Source organism: Phaseolus vulgaris, chromosome 4 (assembly GCF_051622355.1).
Source record: "Phaseolus vulgaris cultivar YP4 chromosome 4, ASM5162235v1, whole genome shotgun sequence".
NCBI lineage: Eukaryota > Viridiplantae > Streptophyta > Magnoliopsida > Fabales > Fabaceae > Phaseolus > Phaseolus vulgaris.
In genome coordinates, this window is record NC_143501.1 from 47623320 (window position 1) to 47648017 (window position 24698).

At 28.5% G+C, this 24698-nt stretch overlaps 2 protein-coding genes across 2 annotated transcripts; one reads left to right on the top strand and one right to left on the bottom strand.

Annotated features, from left to right (window-relative positions):
* Positions 1-438: 438 nt before the first annotated feature.
* LOC137837947 (mitogen-activated protein kinase 9-like) lies at positions 439-6264 on the bottom strand. The gene is made up of 11 exons (XM_090301667.1): positions 5697-6264; positions 4650-5058; positions 4451-4578; positions 4238-4297; positions 3749-3898; positions 3322-3477; positions 3051-3188; positions 2880-2953; positions 1928-2029; positions 1570-1774; positions 439-809 (listed from the first exon to the last, which is right to left on the bottom strand). The coding sequence occupies exons 1-11, from the start codon at positions 5712-5714 to the stop codon at positions 732-734; spliced, it is 1518 nt and encodes a 505-aa protein (XP_090157793.1). The 5' UTR covers positions 5715-6264; the 3' UTR covers positions 439-731.
* A 9591-nt stretch (positions 6265-15855) lies between these two features.
* Positions 15856-21378, top strand: LOC137837948 (uncharacterized). Its single transcript, XM_068647132.2, has 4 exons — positions 15856-16279; positions 16361-17230; positions 20484-20552; positions 20643-21378. The coding sequence occupies exons 1-4, from the start codon at positions 16151-16153 to the stop codon at positions 21063-21065; spliced, it is 1491 nt and encodes a 496-aa protein (XP_068503233.2). The 5' UTR covers positions 15856-16150; the 3' UTR covers positions 21066-21378.
* The last annotated feature ends 3320 nt before the right edge of the window (positions 21379-24698 follow it).

The window sequence follows — 24698 nt, forward strand, 5'->3', positions numbered from 1 at the left end:
TTTTTTTCTATTATACTATTTTTGTGTTTATTAAAAAATTTACACATTAATTTATTATATTAAATGGAAAGATGAATGAATAAGATAAGAAATTATGCAACTATTTTGTTAAACTCATCTTTGTTTTAAATCAAATATATTGGCATGACTTGTATCAATAACTCTTTTATTTGTCTTGACTTATTATAGTGATACCTAATATTATAGTTTTTATAAAAAAAAAACATCAAAGCCAATTGTGGATTTAGAAACATAAATATAAAAATGGAAACTATAATATCATATTTAAACTCAATCTATTGTGATTCCTAATTACAAATGACCTTAAAAGGCTTTGAATTTTCAAAGCATGCATGACATAAGCTTGAAGCATATTGTGCATCTGCGATGAGGATGAAGAACATGGATAATATGCATCGATTGGCACCTTCAAACACATTAAAATGAAGACCAAATTCTGCTATAAAACAAGAATTAAGGTAGCTGGCACCATCCCTACTTGCTCCAATAAGTACTACAATACATTGTGCTGCAATAATAAGAGTACTATTACACAAATATATACTTACATGACTTCTTGCAGTTGTGAAAAAATGATAGTTAAATACAACAGACTCCTACAGTTAGCTTCTACTCCAAAAAAATGTGAAGGCTTTCTATGCAACAATTCATTCTCTCTTTTGTGAAGGGAGTGTTGAAAAAATAGATCAAAATCATAAATCAAGTTTGAACTAGGCATGGAGGGAAGCAACCTTCTGTGTCAACTCATCCAGAGTCTCATCACTGACCTCTTTAGCTGGCTCCTCCTCCTAAACAGGGTCAACATAATTAACAGAGAAATCATTAAATAGATACTAAGATAATTAGTTATTATATTGACTAAATTAGAAATCATCTTATAAACTAAAAAAATTATTGATATCTAAAGTAGTTTCTGTTATTGATAAAAATTAATAAAGTAGTTTCTAAATTGGTATCTAACTATTAACTATCAAGGTTTTAGTGACTAATTATTTTTAGTCTCTAAATTTTGGTTGTTATTTAATTATTTTCTTACATGAATGTCCTCAAAAAGTAAAACATTGAAAATCAACAAAGAACATTTGAAGGCAGATGGGTATTCTATATCTTTGGGAGAACAAGAAATCAAAATCAATTATTGGCCATGAATACATGGATCAAATATAAAGCATAGTCATTATGAATTGTTTCCTACAGTGTACATATAGAAATAGTATGAATCTTAGTCTTTAGTTAAAATCATTCTTAGAGAGAGAGAACAATTTATATTTTGTATTCACTAAGGGCAATGCTTCTATATTTCTATTACTATACATTTTTCAGTCTAATATATATAGTTGTATTGTATTGATCATTAATATGGTATCAGAATCATTTAGAACCTATCTTAACAAGTGTTTGTTGGACTTATAAGCCAGTTTTATGAGGTTGAGGTAGACTTAAAATCTAATTTTTAATAGATACATATCAGTGAAGAATCAAGAGATATAGGTATTAGATTCAATTTCACACAATGCAAGGACAGCAATTGAAAGGAGAGTTAAGTACCTCTTCAACTTTTTTTTTTTTCACATCTATACACTTTGAACCACTAATGCTGGCACTCTTCAACAGGCTACGTGCACTGCAGTTTGGCCTGGAGTGTCCGTTTTGTTCATCTGGATTTCCAGAATCTGTCGCATCGATTTCTCCGGTGGTCTTTTCGACATCATCATTTTGATTATTTTCATCCTTGGGAGCAGGAACTCGCTCTCTGGGAAAAGTAAATTGAAATAGTCAATGCATGACTCTTGAGTGATGATATCAGAGACCAAGTTTCGTAGGCATAACTATCATGTCATCTAAACCCTAAATCTTAAACCTTAAACCCTAAACCATAAACCATAAACCCTTAACAAAGACTTACCTAGGCAAGGAAGCATGGTGCCTCAACAATGGAGTGCCTCGTTCACCTTTGCCAGAGTGCTCCTCAAGATGTGCAAACTGTCGCTTGAATCGATCAACCCCACTTCAACAAGATAACACACAATTACTGAACACAGTTCTGAGATGACATGCATGGCAAATCAGGTGCAAGAATCATCAACAAAAACTAAACATGCAAGTTAAATGTTTTGCTAGTGGAGGCTATAGCTCTTTATAAGAAATTGCACAGAAAAAATCTAACGGAACTTTGGTGCATTGCAACAACAATAAATGTAAGGGATCCTAGCAATGGTCATAAAATCAGGTATCATAAAAACCATACCATAAAAGTTAGCTCAATATTTTCTCTCATTTATCAAAGAACATGCCTAGAGGCAGGACATACATGTCTACTGATCACATCTGCTTTCACATACACATGAAGCCATCACATAATGCATATGCTGTTCAAGCATGGAGGATTGGATTCATCCTAACTACAACGTTCTGTTTTTCAGACCATGAAGCACAATCCATAAAATGTGAAAACCAGACTAATAATCATTAAGGTAGAAGTTTTGGTAAGTACCAGTTTGGTTTAAAGTTGAGGAGAATTGATTTTGATTGAAATGGGGAGATGAAGCATCATGTGTATATTATAAAGCAGGAAAAACTATTTCAATTAGGAACAGTATTAGAAAATTTCCAAGTCAAGACAAGAACTACTCGATATTTAGGAGATAGTTTGTTCAAAAACTATCATATCGACAATTGCTCCACTATACAACCTCTAATTGATGATATAAGAAAAAAGGGTATTTCTGTTGTTTCATAAAAAATTGAAATTTTAGGCAAAGAAACCGGGTTTTATACTTGAACAAGGTTGTCAGTGTATATTTTTTTTCTATCAGAAATGTGAAAACCAATAAAGTTAGAGAGATAAAATGGCCTACCTTGGATACATGAAGCTTGTTTGTTCTCCACCAACAAGATATTCTTGGAGCATTTGAGGATGATACTCCAAAATCTGTTCAGTACAAATGTAAAACTCATTATTACAAAGGCACAGAAGAGAACACAATAAATTGTTCAATGAATCAAGCCATTGAAATGTATGGCCATACCTCTCGATAAATCAACTCTCTAACATCATCTTTGGTCAATTTTCTCCTCTCAAACTCAAACTCCAGCTTTGAAATGGGTTGAGTGGATGGTTCACGGTCCACATTTGACAAACCATGGAAATAAGAGTCACTTAGTGCCTGCAATCACAGGCACAACAAAGAAGAAGTAAGGAACTTCAGAAATTATCTGCATAACTATGTTAAAGATGTTCATTTGGTACATTAAACGAAATTTCCTCTTTGGTAGCTATCTAGGTAACTGAAGATCAACCTCTTCAGCTTGTGGACGATCTTTAGGATCAAATGAAAGCAATCTCTCCAGTAAATGAAGACCCACTGGATCTGCATTTGGAAACTTTTTGGTGAATGGAACAGGTTGTTTTTTCCTCATGCTACCAAGGTACCTTCTAGCCTTCTCATTGCGAATCTGTAAAGTTAAGATAAAAAATTACTAACAACAAAATGGTGTTTTAGAACAGGAAAATAGAAGCTTAGAATTAACATCATATTTTTTTAGAGGTGTAACACGAGGATTTCCTAGTACTACTCTCGTTCAAACACCCTTAACTGTAGAGTTTTGATGGGATCTGGTGCATTAGTGCTGGTATGATCGCACCTTAACCTCATTAACCATTCCAGCATGTTACAAGTTTGCATATTGATGTTACAAAATGTAGAACAGATTTGGATAAACTGACCTTAGAAATGGTTTCAGTAGGAGGAGTACCAAGCAGGTCAGTTATGAGATCCAATTGGTGCACTACATTTTTTCCCGGAAACAATGGCTTCCCAGTGAGCATTTCTGCAAATATGCATCCAATGCTCCAAATATCAATTGCGGGGGTATACTGCAAAAGGCAAGGATATAAAATTACAAACGTACATCAACAGTATTTTTCAACTTCATATTTCTTACACATTCAAATCTTTGCAAAAGGATAATAAGAAGCAACTAAAACAGAATGACATGTATACATCATATATATAATAATTGCTATTTGATATAAACAAATCAACTCTAAACTCAAGAAGTATTTTCATGTGGGAAGCATTACATATGCAGAACAAGCTAATTTCCAAAATTGAAAGGTATAACAAGAGAATTGGACTATATCTGGAGCCATAACATACATGTCACAAACTACAGAAAAAGGGGATGCAAGGTAGAAAGAATACAAGAAGCTTACTTTTGAGAAAAAAGAACCACACAGTTCAGGTGCACGATACCACCGGGTTGCAACATAGTCCTTAATAAGAGTAGGTAAAAGTAGTCAGCAAAATGTTTAGAAGTATGATTCTGAAACAGAAATGATAAATTTGATTGCACTTTCCTGCTGAAAATCTTAGAAGGCAGAAGCAGAACAGAAATAATAAGTGCATCAATTTCCTAGAATACTTACTGTCCAGAATATAGCTGATGGAGCCTCATTAAATGAAACTCGAGCAAGTCCAAAATCACATATTTTTAGTTTGCAATCAGCATTAGCTAGAATATTTTTTGGCTTCAAATCACGATGAAACACATTTGCTGTAAGAAAAAAATTGTTTTGGTTTTAGTATCACTATCTGAAAAACTCAAGGACTTAATTACAGGTATACCTGTGTGTATAAATTTCAGGCCTCTAAGAAGTTGGTACAAGAAAAATTGATAGTGCTCAGGGCTAAGATCATCATTTGCCTTGATCACTTGATGAAGGTCAGATTCCATCAACTCAAACACAACATAGACATCCCTGAACTCTCTTCGTGAGGGAGGAAGCATTATATGCTTGATTTCAACTATATCAGGATGTCGAAGCAAACGAAGGAGTTTGATTTCTCTTAGGATCCTTGTGGCATCCGACACATGCTCAAAAACATCATTGATTTTCTTGATTGCAACTTTTTCCCCAGTGTGAGTGTCAACAGCAGAACACACAACACCATAACTCCCTTTTCCAATCACTTCTATGATGTCATACCTACTTGCCTCTCCATACTCAGTAAAGAACTCTACCTCCCCTGTTCCCTGTTTGATAAATCAGAAACCAGTATTTAGAAACAGCCAAAAAACATGAAAAGATTATTTGAGTACCACAAATTAATGTGATCTTGTCTTTCAACCAATTACAAGCTCAATGGTAATAGATCTAAAACACAGATAGGGAATCATCAAAAAACATAACTTAGAGATTCCTAACAAGTTAATCTTGATCAGGCTAATTTTTGCCAAATGCTACCTCTTTAGTTTCTAAACTGTTTGATTCATAACCAGAAAAAAGCACCAAATGAAATCAGTTACAATCTATCAAATCAAACCCCTCTTGTACTCCTATCCTTTTGCATATTCTCAGACAAAACTTAAACCAGATTCTGTGTGACACCAAACATAACTCTATGCCATGATTTATAAACACAAATTGAAAAAACAAAAATAGACACAAAAAGCAAGTCAAAAGCAATATAGATAACAATACCCGACACATTAAATAAATGTCAAATAACAAAGCAAAGGAACGAACCAGACAAAAACAAAAATTGAAAAGACGGGTTGGAATAAAATTGAAACTTGAAGAACACCCATTCCTCAATAAAGCTAAACTACACAAAAGGCACGATCTTACAGAACCCACAGAAGAAAAAAAGTATTTTTTGCTTAAAAGGGACCTTTTTGTTACGATCCATGGAAGAAGATTTGAAGTGGGAGCGTTTGGGAACTCTGAGAAGGTAGAAGGAAGATGAGGTTTGAATGGTGGGCAACTGGGGAAGTGAATCTCTCTCACGAGGACATTGTTGTTAACCTTGTTCTTCTGTTGTTCTTTGTTGTTGTGAATGTGAATGTGAGAGTTAATAGAATTGCAACGATGGAAGAAAGGAAGAATGCCATCCACGAAAGAGTGTTGCTCCTACACCATCCATACACACTCACTATTCCTCAATCTGCGCTTGCCCCATTTCTCTCTCTCTCTCACCATTTTCTCTTCTCTCTTTTTTTTCTATTTTGGTTTTTTCTGTGTCGTGTTCCTGCTGTTCTGGAATTTTCTGAGCCCCTAAGACTGCGGAAAACATGGCAAGAAAATCTTGATGTGGTCTTTTCGACATCGACATCGACATCTAACTATTATTGTTGTTGTCATTACTCTTAAAAAACTCAAATTCTTATCCAAACAAACTGCATGGTTTGGATTCTCTCGTGCCTATCTTTTCCAACTCAATCTCAAATCTCAATCAGAAACAAAAAAATATATAATTAAAAGTAGGATTTTGATAATAAACATTTCCATTTAAGAAAATCAAAGTAAAAATATGATTTTAGACCATTCATTCTTCACAATATTCTTACCTTTTACACTAAGAGGCACTTCTACCAGAAAAAAATAATAATAATAAAAAGAAACACTATATTTCACTTTTTTTCTAAATTCACATGGATAAACTTTAATATGTATATATAGTACTTTTATGTTTTTAATAGAATCACGCTTAAACTTCTTTAATTTTTTAATGGATGTTTTAGTTCTCTTATATTGTTAATAGATCACATTAATTCTAATAAAATTATGCATAAAAATAATAGTAAATTTGATTATATATTTTATAATTATCTTTTATAGTAAAACAATATTAAGTATAAGTTTTTATATTTTTTATAAGACAATTTATAATATACAATTTTGAAGTTCTTCTCACATGTTTATGTGGTTTGTTTAGGGTATAAGATCAAAATCTTAAATAAATTGTAATATGAAATAAAAAGTTAAAATGTGAAAAAGCATGATATGTTATATTTAACATTTGATTTTACAAAGTTGATTAATTTGGTGTGGTTAAAAAAATTATGCAAGTCGGTGGAGAAATTACTAGGCATTAAAAAAGATTAATTAAATATTAATGAATGATGAATTCATTTTAATGGGTATATATAAAAACTAAATTGAAATTTACAAGGTTTTTAATTAGTTCTTTGTAATGTAAAACTATGGACTATGAAGAAAATTCACAACAACACTTTTAATTTTACAAAATACTCACAATCATCACATATTATAATGCAATCATTACCCATCATGTGATAGAAAAAAAGTAGTGAAAAGAAAAAAGACATAATAAAGAAAAAAGGAGAACGAAAAAGAAAGGAAAAAAAATTAATGTAGTAAATTTGGAAGATATTCCTCACTTTTACCAAAATTTAAAGAAGAAAATTTCTATTGTGAAGATAAAGAGAAATTAAAGAAGATCCCAATTTACAAAATAAAAATTCATCATCATATTTATATTTAATGTGTATAAAAACTTTGTTTCGTTTTTATTTTTATTGGAAAATGAATATATTCATTTGTATAAACTTATTTAGAATTTTAAGTATTCATTAAATAATTTTAAAAAATAAAAAATACATAGAAAAAATATATTATATAATTTTTTCTTTAATATCAAATATCAATTTATAAATTACATCTCTGTCAAATTGGATGAAAATGAAATAATTATAAATATATATATATATACTTAAAAATAAATTATGAAATTATGAATAAAAAAGATTAATATATTTATTTTACAGATGTTTTAGTAATTTAAAATAAAAACGAGTATGAAAACAAAGATAAATATTGGGATAATATTGAGATAAGAATTACCCAAATTAAAAAGATAAATGTATATATTCTTAGTACATAATTCTTCATAAAATCGAGTTGATAAAAAGTACTAATAAGAAAAAAATGAAGAAAATAAGAATAAAGAAGAAAAAAATATAAAAATAAAAAAGATACATTAAAAAATTATTGAAAACTATTCATATTACTCCAAAAAAACAAAGTAATATTTCTAAACCCTTCAATTTGATCCATATTGTAAAAATTTATTTTTAATTTCATTGTAATAACTAAAAAAAATATTTAACCTTTAACATTTATTTACATATTGACTTGTACACATATAAGAGAAACTAAACCAACATGATTTCTGAAAAAAGTAAGAAGAAAATAGAGCAAGAAGATTAGGAAGTGAATTATATGAAAAATAATCACTAAAAAAATCATTAAACAAGAAATCAATTTTAAAGAAAAAAAATTAGTTATTCTATGACTAAATTAGAAACCATTTTAAAGACTAAAAAAATTTTATTGATAAATTATTTTCTATTATTAATAAATAATTTTAAATTGATATCTAATTAGCTACCAAGATTTTAACTATCAATTATTTAGATTTTAATTTTGGTAGCAAAAATTTTGGTAGCTAATTAATAACAATTTAAAAACTATTTATCAATAATACAAATTAATATAAAAATTAATGATTTTTTTAATATTTAATGATTTATAATCCAAATACTATAGTAATTAATTATTTTTATTTTTGAATTTGATTTTTATTTAATAATTTCTTTTAATGAATGGTGAAGAAAAAAAAGCCAAGTGACACGTTTCCCACTTTCCTTGTGACTTCTCTTCTCCACATTCTTCCATCGCCATCCACATTTTCTCTTTATAATCTCTTCCATCATTGCATAAAGGAAATCTTCATATATATATATATATAAAAACTTCTTTTGATTCCTAAAAAAACTTTTTTTATTCCTAATTACTTTATAACTTTTTCTTTCTACACTTTTTTTTTACAATTTTAATTTGTCACTATTTAAATTGCTCAATCTCAATTTATTATTAAAAACGTTGACGTCACTCTATTGTAATATTGCATCATCTTATTATTATGATAATATTTCTATTAATTAAACATTTTAAATTAAGATATATATATATATATATATATATTAATAGAATTTTTTTATTGGATTATTATTATAACCTAATTCAACCAAATCCAACTTAATTAGATTGTGTTTTACTTAGATTCAGTCAGACTGAAACTAAATCAACTCAAAATTTAGTAAAGTCGACTATAAATACATTCTTATTCTTAGATTATAAACATTTTTTTATATATTTTGAATTAATTTAGACAAATTTATTATAACTTATCTAATTCACTTATTTGAATTCTTTTGATAAAAAAAATTATGTTATTTTTGTAATTAGTTTACATTGAAAAATATATTTTTTAATGATTTTTTTTTAACTTCTTGACTTAAATGATTCAACCTAATCTAAACAAAGCAATAGAGTAACATTCTTTTTGGAGAGACTACACAAAACTAAAAAGCTGCTATTAACTTATTTTTATATTAATATATATAATTAAAAATGTTAAAATTGAATATTATTTTATTGTTTAGAATTTGTTTATAAATAAGGTGTCATTTTGTAATTGAGGTTCTCCAACCCTTAATCCATTGTAAGTTTGTGTGTCTTTTCAATGTCAACCCATTGATTCTTTTAGGTCTTTTCATGTGACTGACCTTGATTTCACCCCCCACATGTTTGATAAAAAGAATGTTTGGTTTTGGTAAAACAAATTTCCAATCCATAAAGTTCAACCTTCCACTTGTTATAAAATGCTTGGGACTTTTTGCATGCAACTCTTTTTCCTCATCATTCAAACCCATTTAACACACTTTCAATCAAACACATATTATCATAATTCATTCCAACAAAACTAAGTTATTAAGACCTTCCACCCCATCATCTCATAGTCAATACATTGTTTTAAACTACAAACTTACTTTTATATATATATAAATTACTATGAAAAAAAAAATGTTATTAAATGTGTGGTGATCTACTCATGACCTATAGACTCCAAAAAAAAAATATTAAAAAAATAATTTTAAAAATCAAAATAATTAGTTATTATATTAACTAGATTAGATATATTTTATAAACTAGAAAAATTATTGATATTTAAAATAATTTTTATTATTAATAAAAAATTATAAAATAAAATTTAAATTATATCTAATAATTAGATACCAAAGTTTTAACTATTAACTACTTTATATTCTAAATTAGTCTCTATTTATCTTTTAGAGACTAATTTAAAATTTAAAATATAAAATTAATAGCTAAATTAAATACCAATTTAAAAATTATTTTATAAATTTTTATTAATAATAGAAATCACTTTAAATATTTAATATTTCTTTAGTATCTAAAATAATATTTAATTTAATTAATATAATGACTAATTATTTTGTTTATTGATATTTAATAATTTTTTTTAGTGTATCTTATTCCTCATTCAACTCAATTAGGAATTATGTCCTATAAAAACATATCTTCTCAATCAATTATTAAAATTCATGAAAACAATATATAAAAAAAAAACAAACATGAAAATTGGAACAACAACTTGAACAACTAAGCATATGAGCATTGCAAACTCAATGGGAAATAAAGTGGCAAAAAGTTGAAGCTAATAATACCAAAAACCATTGCAACTTTTATTTTTCCATCATCATGCCTTCTAGTCTCCTTTTTCCTATTTTCTTTGCATTTTTTGGTTCCCCTCCCATTTCCTCTTCTCTTCACTCTCTTGGCTCTTTCTCAAGTTCACAATTTTTTTTCTTCCATTTTTCATTTTTTTTACCTTGCAAGCAAGTTATTTATGTGTCTCCACAACATCATCTCTCACTATTATGTCAAAGAATTGTCATTTGGGTCATTCACATCTACACCAAGACAAGGATGTTCCAAAAGCAATTGTGGGGTTTTCATGTTTTTAGGGCATGAAGGAACCATTAGAATTTGTCAGAATATCTTCACTTTCTCACTAGTTTTTGAAGATGGGTAGAGAGAATTCCTTCATGTGCCCATGGCAGGTCTTCATAATGAGACACAATTAATGTACGATGATATGGAGTCAACCCTAGAGCCTCATCCATCATCTTCATCCAATGCTTCCATGGCTTCATATGTCATCTAAAAGACAAAAACAATCATTAGATTCAACACTCTTAAGTTTGTGTACAAAATCCTTTCATGAGGTAACTTTTTTCCACATAAAGTACTTTTAAATGAAAAGAATGACATACTAATTGTATTCTACAACTCACATTCATTCATTCAAAATCATTTATTACATTACTGGTGTTCATTGACTCTTGATCTAACATGTACTTTAATAAATGGAATAAATTAAGCACAATCTCATTAAACATGATTGATTTTGTGATTTTTGTGATTAATGATTTAATAACTAGCAATTACAATAGTTAGAAGTAAAAAAATAAATTGCTTGTATTTTATAAGGTTGTTATACTTAAAGTTAATCTCTTAATATGACATCAGAGTCATTTAGTGTTTATCAGATGAGAGTTTGTTGAGTTTATCAGACCATTCATTATCGGATCATCTATAATATATAGTTTCACGCACAATTTGATAATTTTGGCATGAGGAGTGTATGTTGAAGATCATACATCAACTAGATATTATAACACTTCATAGTATAAGAGTAAGTACAAACCTTATCTTATAAGTTGATTTTATAAGATTGAATTAAACTTAAACACTACAAGAAAATCATGAAATAGAAACTAATTTTAGAGACAAAAAATAATTAGTTGTATAGTGACCTAATTAGAAACCATTTTAGAGACTAAAAAAAATGTTGGTTTCTAAATTAGTTTTTAGTACGGTTAAATAGTTTTTAAATTGGTATCTAATTAGCTCCAAAGGTTTTTGCTACCAAATTTAGAAACTAAATAATTGGTAATTAAAACCTTGGTAGCTAATTAGATACCAATTTAGAAACCATTTAGTAATAATAAAAACTAATTTAGAAATCAAATTTTTTCTAGTCTCTAAAATGGTCTTTAATTTAGTCACTATACCAACTAATTATTTTTTGTCTCTAAAATTAGTTTCTATTTCATGATTTTCTTGTAATGAAAGTTCACTTCTTAATACATCTGAATAAAAGATGAACATGAAAAAAATGGAGGTAAAAGGAGTTCATGTGGTTGATTTCCTCTGCTGAAAGAGGGTGTCTGAACTTGGAGCTTGCAAGGTCCGTCATGGAGTTCCCAAGCTTTTCCATGAAACCAAGTTGAACATGGTTCTTAACCATGGCATAACCAGCTTCTATAAAGTTGTTGAAGTTACTAGCTTCTCCACCATGTTCAATAAAAAGCCATGTTTTGACCTACCTTTTCATGCTGTCACTATCTAAACTTTTGTCTCATACCCTTAGCTTTTTTTCTGTAGTTTGTTCTCCTACTTGTTCCTTCTAAGTTGTTCACAATCACAATGTGTTGTGGTGGTGGTCCCTTGTCCAAGGACATGTTCAATTCACATGAATCAAGACAATTTTTCTTTCTTCATTTGGTTTGTTTATGTTCTATATGAATGTAAGATAAAGTAACATGTTATTTACTACATTAGATAACATCTTTCTCCCATCTAGAAAGACATTTTCCTCATTGCACTATCAATTACATTGTTTAATTTAACATGGTTAATTTTGTTGGAATGCATTTAAAATAAATTATATGATTTAAAATCTTAATAATGATATTTTTTCATATAAAAGAATAATATAATTTTTAACATAAAAAACAATGAAATATTTACACTTTAAAAAAAAACTAATGTTGTTTACTCTTAAATAATTGACTGTTTTATGAGTTCATAATTGATTGGACCTAATAGTCATGTATCACTGTTTTTTTTTAAATTAAAAATTATTAAAACAAATGAATTTTTATGTAATGTTAATAAAGTTTTAATCACTATAAATTAAAATAATATATATATATATATAAGGAATTTATGATAAGTTATTGTTTAAATTATAAAACAAAACAAAAATGTCATGATAAAAATAAAATAAAATGCATTAATCATGATAATAAAAATAAAAATGCTCAAGATAAGTAAAAAGACATGAAAATCAACCTTAAAAGAGACATTAACACAATTATAGTGTTTCATATATCATATGTGATCTTATCAATATTATATAAAAGTAATAATGAAAAATCTTACCCTAGTATGGGATAAAATATATTCATATTTAATTTTTAACAACTCTGTTTCACTAAAAAAAAATCAATCTTAAACATAAAAAATAATTAGTTATTATATTGACAAAATTATATACTATTTTATAAACTAAAATTTTTGTTGATATTTAAATTATAATAATAATAGATGATTTTTAAATTGGTATCTAATTAGATATTAAGGTTTTAGATACCAACTTTAGAATCTAAATAATTGGTAGCTAAAACTTAAGTAACTAATTAGATATCAATTTAGAAATTATTTATCAATAATAGAAACTAATTTAGATACCAATAATTTTTTTAGTCTCTAAAATAGTATCTAATTTAGTCAATACAGAAACTAATAATTTTTTTGTCTCTAAAATCGGTTTCTAATTAATGATTGTTTAGTAGTGCTTAATCCACTTATTTATTCATATTTAACGAGTTTGATTTTGTTTGCATAAATAATTTTTAAAAAACTCTATAAATTAAATTTATTTTATGTATAAGTTAATTAATAAAAAAGTTCAAGTAGTTTTTCCAAAAAAAAATCATTTAAACTGGCACAACCTTAATTAATCTATCAATGTTGACTCATTACCATACTCATACTTCTAATAACAATTAAAAATGGACATATGGATTTTGATCTAGTCTCTCCATATTTTTTTTTCTTTTTAATAATATTTTTTTTTCCATGTGATAACAAATAATTGTTGTTACTTAATGTGTTAGTCGAGATGTCAAATAACATAATAATACCTAACATGAAAGTTTTTTATAAAAAAAAAATAAAAAATTATAGATTAATCAAGCATTAAGATACATAACACTTAAGATACATAACACCTGAATTTGTTATTCAAAGTCTTCATTGAAAAAAGTGTTAGTTAAAAGACTAATAAATGAATACAGTTAAAAGTGGTGATTTGAAGGAAATATTCCTTAAATAACCGAAATCAATGTTGTAATGAAATTATCAATCCACACATTATGTAAGACATGTTCATAGGCCAATGTATATGAGCTCTTAAATTTAGAAATATTATTGACTTTATCATAAAAAAAATCATTAATTAGATTGTATTCCTAAATTCTTATTTTTATTATTTTGGCTTTTTTTTTATTTAAGTATATGATATATTTATTATTTTATCTTTTTTTTAATCACATAAGAGAAATGATAAAATAGGGTGTTGGAGATGTTACCATACCTCTTCATTCACATAATTAAAGGTTATATAATTTAGTCTAATAGTTTTCTTGAAAATAAATAGGTAAGGTTTTTTTCAAAAATTTAACAATCATTCTCAACTTCAATCTTTGTAAACTAGCCAATTTAAAATATATTACACAGAAAATAATAATAAATAACAATTTTACAAAGAAGTGACTGAATTTAAAATGATCTACGGTGCTCCATTAACTAAAAATAGAAATTAAGAAATAAATATTATGTATAACAACTTAATATTAAGTTGTGTAATTTTCTAATCTAGTTAGTCAAATATATTATATAAAGAATATTAATCAACACACCAGAGAAAACTCTGGAGCAGATTTAATTTTTTTAATACTTAAATTGTTATTAATAATTAATTTTTAATTAAGAAATAAAATATTTTCAGATTTTGGCGATGAGTTTTATAGAGTGGATTTTTTTTATCAGTAATAAAAAAATAAATAAATAGAAATTATTTTACCGGTAGTTCAATCCTTATACATAAAGAGCTAGTGTCTTTATCAATTTCAGAGATGATCAAACCTTGTAACGAATTAATCTATTTCAATAGAAGTAAAATAAGTTTTATTTACTAATTCTAGTACTAAATTATGCAGTAAAATGTTTAAAATCATTATTTTTTCAAATATTCGATTTAGGGTTGAGATCGATAATAATTTAAATATATTTTTATTTCTTAATTTATTAAAACATTTTTTAAAAAGTATTAGGATTTTGAACATTAATATTAAATATAATAATTAATTTTAATAATATTATCTCATTAATGTAAGTCGATTTTTTTAATATTTCCATGTCATCTAAATTTTCGATTTTTTAACAACTAAACTCTTAACATGAAAATGAATGGTCTATTTGTTAAATATTGTTAACCAATATCCAATTTTATATTTTAAAACAAAGTTATATTGGAAAAAAAAGTATACATTTTTTTGTACAATAAAATGACATACATGTTTGTTATTTGATATAAAATTATGACACCTCATTTATGATAGGTGAGTTTTTTTATTTTTTTAGCACAATTTAAAAAACTAAAAATATATAATTTTTTGTATTGATGAGTGTGGAATAATATTAAATAAAAATAATAAAAAAAAAGAATAGTTATCTGTGAAGTGTTGCACTTGTGGTCCAGAGATGCGTATAGAAACAGTAATGACTTGACATCATCATTTAATAAAACTCCAATCCTCTCTCCCTCTTCTTTTTCAAAAGCGCGGGAATTCTTTTTTTTCTCTCAAATTTTGAATCATTTTTCATTTTCCTAAACCATTTTTCAATTAATGGATTTCAAATTCACACCATTTTTCATTCTTCAAAAACACTCACATTTAATTAATCATCATTTATTTATGCTCACAAAACAATACAATATTATAATTTTGTTTGCTATGTTTAAGATTTGAAGAAATTATTAAATTGTTAAAAGACGTTTTCTAGAGTTTTGGTTATTTTTTAATGTCAATAAAATGTAAAAAAGGAATATATTAAAAAAAATGCATTTCTGAGATTTGGTATTGTGTTTAAGAATAAATTGTGTATTAATAAAAAAAAGAGTGGAAAAAGGAAAAATATAAAAGAAGTGTGTGAATGAAAAATAAAAAAAAAAGAATTTGGGGAAGAGTGCAGAATAGGGAAAAGCGAAGGGGCGCAATGCAAACCCCAAACGGCAAAGCGAAGGGAGTGAGAAGAGAGTGATAAAGTGGAGGTAAGGAAAAGGAAAGTGGTGGAATGAAGGGCGTGGATGAAGGGATGAAAACCCAGTGGTTAAATAGCGACGGTCATGATCAACTCATCACCATTCATTGTTCCAATTTCCACCACACAGAGAGCACATTTTACAAAACCACCTAACCCAGTTTCTCTCTCTAACTCAATTATATTAACACACTCTCTCTTTCTCTCCAGTGAAACCAATCCAATTCCCAATTTTCGAATCTACCCTTTCTCTCTCTCTTTCTCTTTCTCTCTCTATCGACCATGGAGCCATCCTCGATCTCCCCACCGCCAGCTCCGCCAGCAACCGCCGTCCCCTTCCCGGCCGAACCCAACGACCACCTACCGCCGCCCATTCCCGAGCCGCCGGCAAATCACCCGCCGTACGCCGAGGTAAGCGAAGCGATTTTTCTATAAAAAAACAAAGAATTCGTTTCTTTCGGTGTTTCGAAACCTAATTAAATTCTTGTGAAGATGATATACACGGCAATCGAGGCGCTGAAGGAGAAGGACGGTTCGAGCAAGAAGGCGATAGGGAAGTACATGGAGCAAGTTTACAGGGACCAGCTTCCGCCGAATCACTCCAACTTGTTGACTCAGCACTTGACTCGGATGAAGACCAGTGGAATGCTCGTCATGGTGAAGAAGTCCTACGCGCTTCCTAGATCTGCTGCTGCAGCTGCCGCTGCAGCTGCTGCGGAGGACGCTGTGCCTGGGCCCTCTGCTTCGGCTACTCCCAGGCCCAGAGGCCGCCCTCGCAAGGCCCAAACCCCTGTCCACAACCTCCCCCAGCCTCTCGCGCAGGTTCAGGACGATGTAATGCCATCGCTTCAGCAGAATGCTGAGCCTGTCTGGGCCGCGCTCGGGCTTGCTGACGAGCCTGTGCAAGCTGAGAGCAGCAAGAAGCGTCCGGGCCGACCGAAGAAATACGCAACTGGCACCCCTGGAACGGGGCGGCGAGGCCGTCCTGTTGGCTCTGGAAAAGGCCCGGGTCGTCCTCCCAAGCCCAAGCCCGTTGTTTCGGATACTTCTGCCTCTGCCGGGCCGAAGAGACGCCCAGGCCGCCCGCCTAAGGACCAGAGCCAAGCAACTCAAATTCCATTTGCTCCATCTACTCCAACTGCCGGTGCTGTTGTGCCGGGCTCAGAGCCCGTGGCAGAACCGGTTCCTGCTGGTGATGGAATTATACTCGGGCCTAGAGTTCGAGGTCGACCGAAGAAGTTTGCTGATGAGATTATTCCCTCTGGCAGAGGCAGGGGAAGGGGTCGAGGGCGTGGCCGTGGCCGTGGTGGTGGTTTGCAGCTCATACAATTCGGAGTTAGGTCCGTTGGCCGCCCGAGGAAGGTGATACATTTTCTTACAATGTTGCTATAATTTGGTTAAGACATGGTTTGTGAGATGTTTAATGGTTATGTGTTTTGGTGCGTGAATGTGTTTTTTTTGTTTGAGGGTGCATGTGGGAACTTTGAAAATTAAAATGTGGATGCTTTATTAATTCTGTACTAGATTGATTTCGTAAATAGTCTTTATTGCGTTTGTTGATTATTATTATTATTATCCTCTGTGGCTTTATTATTTTGTTTGGGGGATATTACTTTGGGATTGAATTATTATGATGCTTTGCAAATGTGTTAAAAGATATATTGGTTTTTGTAAATTCTAAATTTCTTTTCCTTTGAATTATTGTTTTAGCTTTTTTTAGATCCTCTGTCTTTTGTTATATCAGTTTTTTTTTTCATTACTGTAGTGCATGTGTTTAAAATATCGTGGTTTTATCTAACAATAATTTTTCCTCTAAAAAATGGTTTTATTTTGTTTGGTTTGGGGTGATGGTAATAGCTGAAATATTTTCTGGTGATTTCTGTTGAGAATGTGTTGTTTTTATGTTTAAACTGCGAGTTTAATTTATGGAGTATTTTGACTTGTGGAATTTATCACGAGTGAATTATGCACTTTTTAAACTGGGCTTTTGTTTGTAGTAATATTGTCTGCTGAATATGCGCGGGTTTCTGTTTAAATTGTGACTTTGTTTATAAGGACTTTTCTGATATGCAGAGTTTATGAAAATTGTCTGAGAAAATTATATGTGTATGAAATTTATTAAAAGGGATATTTAAAGCTCTTAGTGATTTGAAATTGTTTTTCCCTGAAGTATTTGTGTGATTTGTTTTACTTGTTTGTAGGCTAAATGTCTGATTTATGAACTTGTTGGAAGTATCGTTTTTTTTTTGGTGTGGATTGATGAAAATCTTTTGAGTTTGGAAACTCTGAAATCTGTATTAAATGGATAGTGAAAATAGTATTTATTATGTTGCCCTCTTTGACTTTAATAAATGCTGATTCCTCCCAATGTAGTTGAGGGGTATTTATCTGGAATCGAAAGTTGATGTTTTCAAAATAGTATAGTTTATAAGTAAAAATATGTCAGGCTATGTAAATTATAAATGTTTATTTTAGCTATTTTTAAAATCTCTTATTGGATCCGTAGTCTGTGTTAATATAGCTTAATGTATTACTATGAAGCATCTGTTATTAAAAGCAGAGCAAGCAAAACTCTGGCATGATATCGTGCCGGAGTTTTGTTTTCAAAGAAGTCTTATTTTAATTTTGAGGCATCTTTTGTGGTAATTTCTGTTGAAATAAAGTGATTTTTATTTTTTAACTGCGAGTTTAGGCTGTGGAAGTACTGTGATGTGATGTGTGGTATTCAACACGCGTAAATTATGCACTTTCTTAATGGGAGTTTTTGATGTCATCTATACTGAAATTCTGAGTTTGTGTTTTATCTGCGAGTATACTTGAACTAATTTTTTGTCTACGCATAATTGTAGATATTTTTTATTTTATTTTTTTACAAGGTTTATTTATTTATTTAAATATCTTTTAATGATTTTTAAGGAATTGAACTGTAATTAATGCTTTGTAAAAAAGGTATTGGGTTAAAAAAAAAAATTAGGATACGTAAACTACCACTTTTTTAATACTTTTTTAATCTGCTATTGGTGCCTCTTTGCCTGTTGTTATATTGCTTATTGCGTTATCATGGACATGGACTATTTGCGTTTAAAAAGAGTAGATGTGAGTGATGCAAGTATTTTTTTTTATCTAAGAAAAAGCTTTTACTTTTTTTTATATTTGCTTTGATGTGATAATAACTTAAAGGCTGATTTTTTCTTTTGTAGTAAATTCTGTTGAAAATGTGTGAGTTTTATGTTTAAGATGCAAATTTAGTGGTTTTTTGTTAAAAGACTTCAAAAAATGATGATTCAAATTATTTCTGTTTCTTACAGATATGATTTTTGAGGTTTGCTTTTCTTTGTAAATCTTATTGGCAGTGAAATTTTGGTGTTCTTCTCGTGAGTGCATGGATGCCAGGAAATCTTTGATGTATAGATATGTTGAAATTTGAACTAGACTGATAGCAAATATAGTATTTATCCTGCAATCCTCTGTTTAATAAATATTTTCCTTTTTCATTTTTCCTTTTATATTTCGGGGATTTTTACATGGAAACCAATCATAATGCTTTGTAAAATATACTGGATTTATAAAGTACTATAAATATTTAACTATTGCAAACGTTTTACTTTCCCTTTTTAGCTCTTTTGGACCCTCTGTTGCAAGGCTTACTGCATCGCAGGGGACCATATGTGTTTCAGATATTGTGGCCGTATGTGTCAGTTTTTTTCCAAGAAAATGGGTTTATTTCATTTTTTGCTGGTATGTGTTTGGTTTGAGGTTTTGGTAAGTTAATAACTGAAAGTATTTTTGTAATTTTCTGTTGAAAATGTGAGTTTTATCTTTAAACTGCAAGAGGCAAGAGTCTAATTTCTAGACCTATTTCTACATGTGGAATTTAACTTGAGTGCATACACTTTGGAAATAGTAATATTTGTTGTAATGTCTGCTGAAAAGCAGAGAGATAATTTTTGAAATGACAGATAGATTATTATTGCATGTCATAATTTAGTGAGTATCTGAAAAAGGATATTTGTAGATTGTATAAATTTCTACATACAAATTCTATATTAATTTTTTTTATTCATGCAACAAATATTTTCAATCAATCGCATAATGCGTGTAGGATTAATTTGAAGTGTAAATATTGAGTGAATTATGCCTTATAAAATACAAAGTTCAAGAATTTTATGGATTGAATCTGTTTTTTTATTGCATATTTATGATTGTTTTTGTTCTCAACTGTGCATATACTTAATGCGCTTGCTACTGTGTTTAGATTTTAAATGTTTGAGTTACTTCATTATTTCTAGATGTCCTGCCTTTTCTGTCTTGCTATGTTTTATAGAAAAATACGTTTGTGTTCTGTCAGTTTCTGTTCGATTTATAGTTTTTTATGTTCATATAAGAATTATGTTACTACTTTTGTATGTCCAGTTAGCTTGTTTGAATTTATTGAGTATTAATAGATTTCCTACTTTTTTTAGCTTACATTTATTCTCGGTCTCTTTAAAAGTAACAATCATTCTAAATTTTGTCTTGTACGTAAAAACTGTCGTGAACAAGAACCAAAAAGTATATTTTATCCTGTTTTTTCCCTCCAAATTTATTTACTGTTTTTATTTTTTTGGTGGGACAGGTGACAACTTTTGGTGGAGATCAACAAAATGCTGCTAATGAAGAGCTGAAGAGGAAGCTCGAACACTTTGTGAGTTGACACAGTCTTTGGTTTGCATCGTGAATTATTCATTATCTTTTTGAATTTGTTATATTTGATCCTATATTCATTAATTTGCAGCAATCAAAGGTGAAGGAATCCCTGGCAGTGATTAAGCCTCATTTTAACCATCAAAGTCCAGTCACTGCAATTGCAGCTATTCAAGATTTGGAAGAGCTGGGAACTATGGACCTCAATGCACCACTAAGGGATGAAACAATTTCTCTGCAACAGGAGGTCCCACCACCTCAGGCACCGGTGCAGCAGCATCAGGTGCAGCCACCACAGCAACAACCTCCACCACCACAGCAGCAGCCACCACAGCAACACCTGGCACCATCACCACTGCAAACACAGCCACAGCTATTTCAGCAACCATTTCCCTCATTTCAGCTGCAGCCGGGCTTCCATCATCAGCAGCCACAGCTGCAGTTCCAGCAGCCACCACAGCAGCACCAGCTATTCCAGGCACCCCCATCGCACCACCAACAGTTTCATCCTTAGGAACAAGAATGAGGGTAACAATTTGATTATGAAAGTAGGAAGTATATTTTATGGTGTTGAATTTGGTTATGAACAATCTGAACAAGTGTTTTAACAAGGCACAGGAACAGGAAGAAGAAGAACAGGCACAGGCACATGAGGGTAACAGATTTGTAAAGCGAGTAGGCAGTAGCAGAACTGAATTTTCTTGAGTGAATCTATTGGTCATTTAGTTTGTTGTTGTGCACTGGTCTAGATTCACCCCTCCAGTAATGTTTAGATTATTAGTGTACTCATCATCATTTTGTAATTCAACTATTATTTCTTTTCCTCATTCTCCATTTCTAACTCTCTTTTTTTCATTTTTAAAACCACTTCAACTAATAAATAAATTATCTTTGCATACAAACTTAAAGCATCAATGGTTTCAAAACTTTAATGAATTACTTGAAATGTTTTTTCCTAAATAAGTATTTATTTGACAACGTGATATTATTAACTTTCAAAATATGATGCAGAGGTTAGAGTTATTTTTTTAAAATCCAATAGATTAAATTCTTATATTATAGTTAGTATTATTTATTTATTTAGTATCAAAATTAATATTTTTATTTTATTTCAACAAAAGTACTATTTAAACAGTTTATATAAGTATTTTTTTTTTTACTGAAATAGTCTTGTAAAATATATGGCATTTTAAATGTTAATACCTGAAATATTTTTTTATTATCATATTAATACCAGATTTGATGCATAGTAGTACGTTAGACAAAAACAGAGGATATGCAGAAAATGCTCAGCCACAGCAAAATTAACAGAGGTAAAGCTAATGATAGAATGCTACTAACATAATTTTGTAACTATCATAATTGAAAATCAAGTTTATAAGATTATCACTGAAATTTTGTATAATTTTTTTACAGAGATGAAAGAGTGAGAGACAGTTGCAGAAGTGGGAAATTGTATTAGGTCCTCTGTTTTTGTCCAAACAGAGTTAAAAGACTACACACTGCAAAAACTCAATTGCTTCACCAACTTCTATATTTTCTTCTAGCACCTCCCCTTACACTATAATCACGAAAACAATCTTTCAAAATTTTATATTTTCTGAAAAATGCTTTTCAATAACTTTTAAATTACTATTCCGAACACATAGAAAAATATTTTGAAATGAGATGTAAAATTTAAAATTTATGTTTAATTGTTTTAAATTGTTTATTACGAGGCATCATATACTACAATAATTCTGAAGTAAGTTTTCAGAATAAATGCTAAATAATTTAAATCTATTTAGCAACTCTGTTTTAGTAAATAAAAGTGAATTTTAGCAGAAGGGCTCTTCTATATTATTAAAGTATTGCACATAAAATATTATTAAAGATTTTAAATTTTATGTTTCTTATTTGAAAATATATTTTATTTTATTTAAAAAAAAAAATTGGTCACGAAAATTTTATTATAGAATATTTTAAAGTACTTAATATAGAATAGTTAAAAAAAAAATCTATACTTTCTTTGGAACGTGTAATTGAGAAGTTTTTAATATATTTTAAAAAATATTTTATATCAAAAATGTAAAAAATATTATAAAAAAAAATGATAAAATAAGTCAGTCCGATCAATAGATCCGTCCGTTAAAATGGAGATACAAATCTTAACCCATTCCACCAATAAACAAACTGACGAATTAACCCTTTTTTTATTCTATATTTTAATTATATATATTTAAAAATATTTTTAATCATATCAAATATTTTTAAATTTTAATTGGTATTTATAATCGAATAAATTAAAATAATTATTATATTTATATCTTAATTTGCTTGTCTATAATTAATAATTCGAAATTAATTTGTAAATATTAATTATAATTCCTACATTTTTATCGTTGCATTATAAGAAAGAGGTAAAATAATATTTAGAATGACACAAAAGTTATACCATTTACTCTTTATAAGTTCATTAACCATGGTGCACATGGTGGGATATGAGATTTTAATAAGATATTCAATTATAAACTTCAATTTTAATTAGAAAATAATAATTATACCATTAGGTCTATGTCATAAATAATATTCTTAGACGTATCAATGTTAAATTAAAATATAAAGTGTCACACCTAATTAAAATAATCAATTCTAATAATAATAATAATAATAAGATATATGAAGTTTTTTTAGTTTTGGAGTAAATTTTATTTTAATGATATATTATATACAAGACATTTTTATTGTTTCCAATGTTGAGTATATAAACTTTTTTTTTTAGATAATATCATTAAATTAATTATTATATCTAAAATATTGTTTGTTTAGGTATGGAGAGAAAAAAATTTATATAAACTATTTTTGCACTTGACTCTAGACAAAATGAGACTTTTGACTTTTGAAACCAAAAATTAATATAAAAATAATGTATAATTAAAATCAATTTGTGACATCCATCAAATTAAAAAGAAATTACATGAGAGAAGAAAAATATTATTATATACAATCAAGTTTTTTTGTCAAAAAAGTATTATCTAAGTTTGACCTATGTGGTTTCACACAATGTAGATTTGGATAAAATAAACATGCTTATTTTATTAATTTTAGGTATAGAATGTCAATTCAAAACACTTATGATTGCAATTTTGAGCACATGTCAAGGTTTTTGGAGTCCTCAATGTAATAATTAATTGGAGAATAATTTTTTTTTGTCATTACCATAATTTTGGGACAATTAATGACACTGTCCATTATTTACCTTTCATTTATTTATTCGAAATTTTCATAATAGAAAGCATGGGAAATAATTGAAGAAAATATTTTCTCCTAATTAAGGTTGCATGCCCTCTCTATAATTAGTTATGTTGCAAAGAATTTTTCAAAAATTATTTAAAAATCAAGAATATAATTTTTTTTTCATATGTACCAGACTGTTATTATTTTTTTCATAATTATAAAATTTGTTTTTGCTTTTACTTTTTTTTATAAAAAAAAATCTTTATTTCCATTCTCTTATTCTTTTTTACTAGATAATTTATATTTTCACTCTCTTGTTTTTTACTAAACAAATTGTTCCGTCCAATAATTTCATACTCATTAGAAGTTGAGGTTAAGAATAATTTAAATAATCTTCATTTCTTAATCTTCTAAGGTGTAGGACAAAATCATGACGATAATTTAAATACAAAAGCGGACAATACATTATTAAAAAATCATTAAACAAAAAATAAATTTAAAGACAAAAAATAATTAATTGCTATATTAACTAATTAGATACTATTTTATAGATTAAAAAAATTATTAATTTTTAAATTAATTTTTATTATTAATAAATAGTTTCTAAATTTATATTTAATTAACTACCAATGTTTTAACTTTTAACTAGTTAAAAGTTAACTAATTAAATATTAATTTAAAAATTATTTATCAATAATAAAAATTAATTTAAATATTAATTTTTTTAATTTTTAAAATAATACCTAATTTAATTAATATGATTAATTATTTTTGTTTCAAAAATTAGTTTTTAATTAATAATTTTCTTGCTATGATATATTATAATTAATCATATTAATACTATATCAACGAACTTAAATGATAATTATTTACAGTTTTTTTAGCAATTACAACAGTGTCAACATTCGTGTGGAACATGAGTTTTGATGAA

What these genes read in the sequence shown, in the direction of transcription:
- LOC137837947 (XM_090301667.1), bottom strand. An exon ending in CCTGAAATTTATACACACAG is followed by an intron (nt 4,579 to 4,649) that starts GTATACCTGTAA and finishes TTTTTCTTACAG; the next exon opens with CAAATGTGTTTCATCGTGAT. An exon ending in ACAAGCTTCATGTATCCAAG is followed by an intron (nt 2,030 to 2,879) that starts GTAGGCCATTTT and finishes ATCTTGTTGAAG; the next exon opens with TGGGGTTGATCGATTCAAGC.
- LOC137837948 (XM_068647132.2), top strand. Translation starts at nt 16,151, where the DNA reads ATGGAGCCATCCTCGATCTCCCCACCGCCAGCTCCGCCAGCAACCGCC. An exon ending in CCGTTGGCCGCCCGAGGAAG is followed by an intron (nt 17,231 to 20,483) that starts GTGATACATTTT and finishes TTGGTGGGACAG; the next exon opens with GTGACAACTTTTGGTGGAGA. An exon ending in AGAGGAAGCTCGAACACTTT is followed by an intron (nt 20,553 to 20,642) that starts GTGAGTTGACAC and finishes ATTAATTTGCAG; the next exon opens with CAATCAAAGGTGAAGGAATC.